General features: G+C 51.9%; 1 protein-coding gene across 1 annotated transcript in view; it reads left to right on the top strand.

Annotated features, from left to right (window-relative positions):
- The first annotated feature begins 392 nt into the window (after positions 1-392).
- The window catches only part of LOC103920453, a 4,047-nt gene continuing 2,939 nt past the window's right edge, over positions 393-1,500 (top strand). Inside the window, exons 1-2 of the mRNA XM_009328196.1 lie at positions 393-583; positions 1,129-1,256. Of these exons, the coding sequence (XP_009326471.1) occupies positions 393-583; positions 1,129-1,256 (319 nt within the window). The remainder of the gene's footprint in view (positions 584-1,128; positions 1,257-1,500) is intronic.

Raw genomic sequence — 1,500 nt, 5'->3', positions numbered from 1 at the left:
CCTGTGCCCTTGTGCCATGAAAACGTGTGTTAGAGGCAAAAATTTGAGGGAATAGTCAAAATCAGGTTATTTTCCCACAAGTCCTTCTGCCATGGTCAGCTCTCTTGTAGCCCCTGCAAAAGGAAGCCAAAGTGCTGGTGCTTCGTTTCTGTGTCGTGTCTTTATTAAAGTAATCAGATGCTCCAGCAGTGCAATGCTCTTGCTGTTGTGTCCACAGGCGATAAGCAACTGGAAAAATGCGTTAAAGTAAAATCGGTGTAAATACCTTTGTTAACGTCTATTGGATTTGATCCCTCATCTGGCTGGAGGAAGTGTGAAGCTCTGCAGTATTTGGGGTTATGAGCACAAAGTTGACCTAAGTAAGAGGCAGAGCATTACAAAATGAAGCCGCTATGACCAAAGCGCTGAGGTTGTTGTACGCCAGCCTTGGCTGTCCAGGAATCAGGAGGACCAGGTATAAAAGGTTGCAGACTACAGCCACTCTACACAAGGAGACACCTTCCCAGGCCTTCACCGCAGAGCAAGTCCAAGATAAGAAATCTGTGGGATCCCTGCGAGTTGGTGAAGGTGGAAAAAGCCCTTGGTGTGGAGGAGCAGTTGCACACACAGGGCATGCATATCACAGCCAGCAGTGCTTACAAATGTAAATAAGGGCAGATCGATTAGGAGCAACATTACCGCCAGGAATGTAGCAGGCAGGTATCAGCTATGAGGCAAATTCGGGGCAGCCACTGCTCTGACCACCCAAGTGGAGACTTTTACACTGACACTTCTTCCTTAAGGAAAAAAAAAATACAGAAACAAGACCAATTAGATCCCGGCAGTAATTCATCTCTTGTGTATGCTTAAAAAAAAAAAAAAATCCCTCCAGACCACAGGGAGAGAGGGGAGATTAAGATAGCGCTTGTTAAATTCGAGTCTTCAGCCTGAGTTTTGGAACCGGGAGCGAGGACTGACGGCCGCTGGGCTATTGTGTGAAGCTGAGCAGGCAGGAGGCAGGCAGGAGCCAGGCAGGGCAGCTCTGGGGGCTCGAGGTTCTTGAAGGGACACTCTTCCCCGGTTTTGGAGCCTGCGGGGAGACTGAACCAAAACGCCTCTCCACCCATCCCATCCTTGTTCATCCCCCAGCCCTGCCACCCCATCAGACCCTGTGAGGTTGAACGGGGGCAGGAGCAGTGGCACATCAGGTCCTAGCGAGACGGACGGTCACTTTCCCAAGCGGAAACTTGAATTAGAGGCGGCCGACTGCATCCCAGGTGCGGGTTTCAGCCTCCAACAGAAAACAGCCTCCAGCTCCAACCCCTCTAGGTTTCCTTCTGCCGTATTTATGCACCTACGTGTGCGTGTGCGACAGCCTGCTGCTCCCAGCAGCTTTCCCGGAGACAGTCCCGTGCGGAGCGCAGGGCCGGGCCTTCACGGAGGCAGGTTTCCCAGCGTGGGGAAAACGGAGGTGGGACGTAGAGGAAAGGAAAAGGGACTCCCACACACCGGCGGCTGTGA

This window comes from Pygoscelis adeliae, unplaced genomic scaffold (assembly GCF_000699105.1).
Source record: "Pygoscelis adeliae isolate BGI_AS28 unplaced genomic scaffold, ASM69910v1 Scaffold45, whole genome shotgun sequence".
Taxonomy (NCBI): domain Eukaryota; kingdom Metazoa; phylum Chordata; class Aves; order Sphenisciformes; family Spheniscidae; genus Pygoscelis; species Pygoscelis adeliae.
Note: the sequence above shows the minus strand (reverse complement) of the source record. Positions and strands in the feature narration are given on the sequence as shown.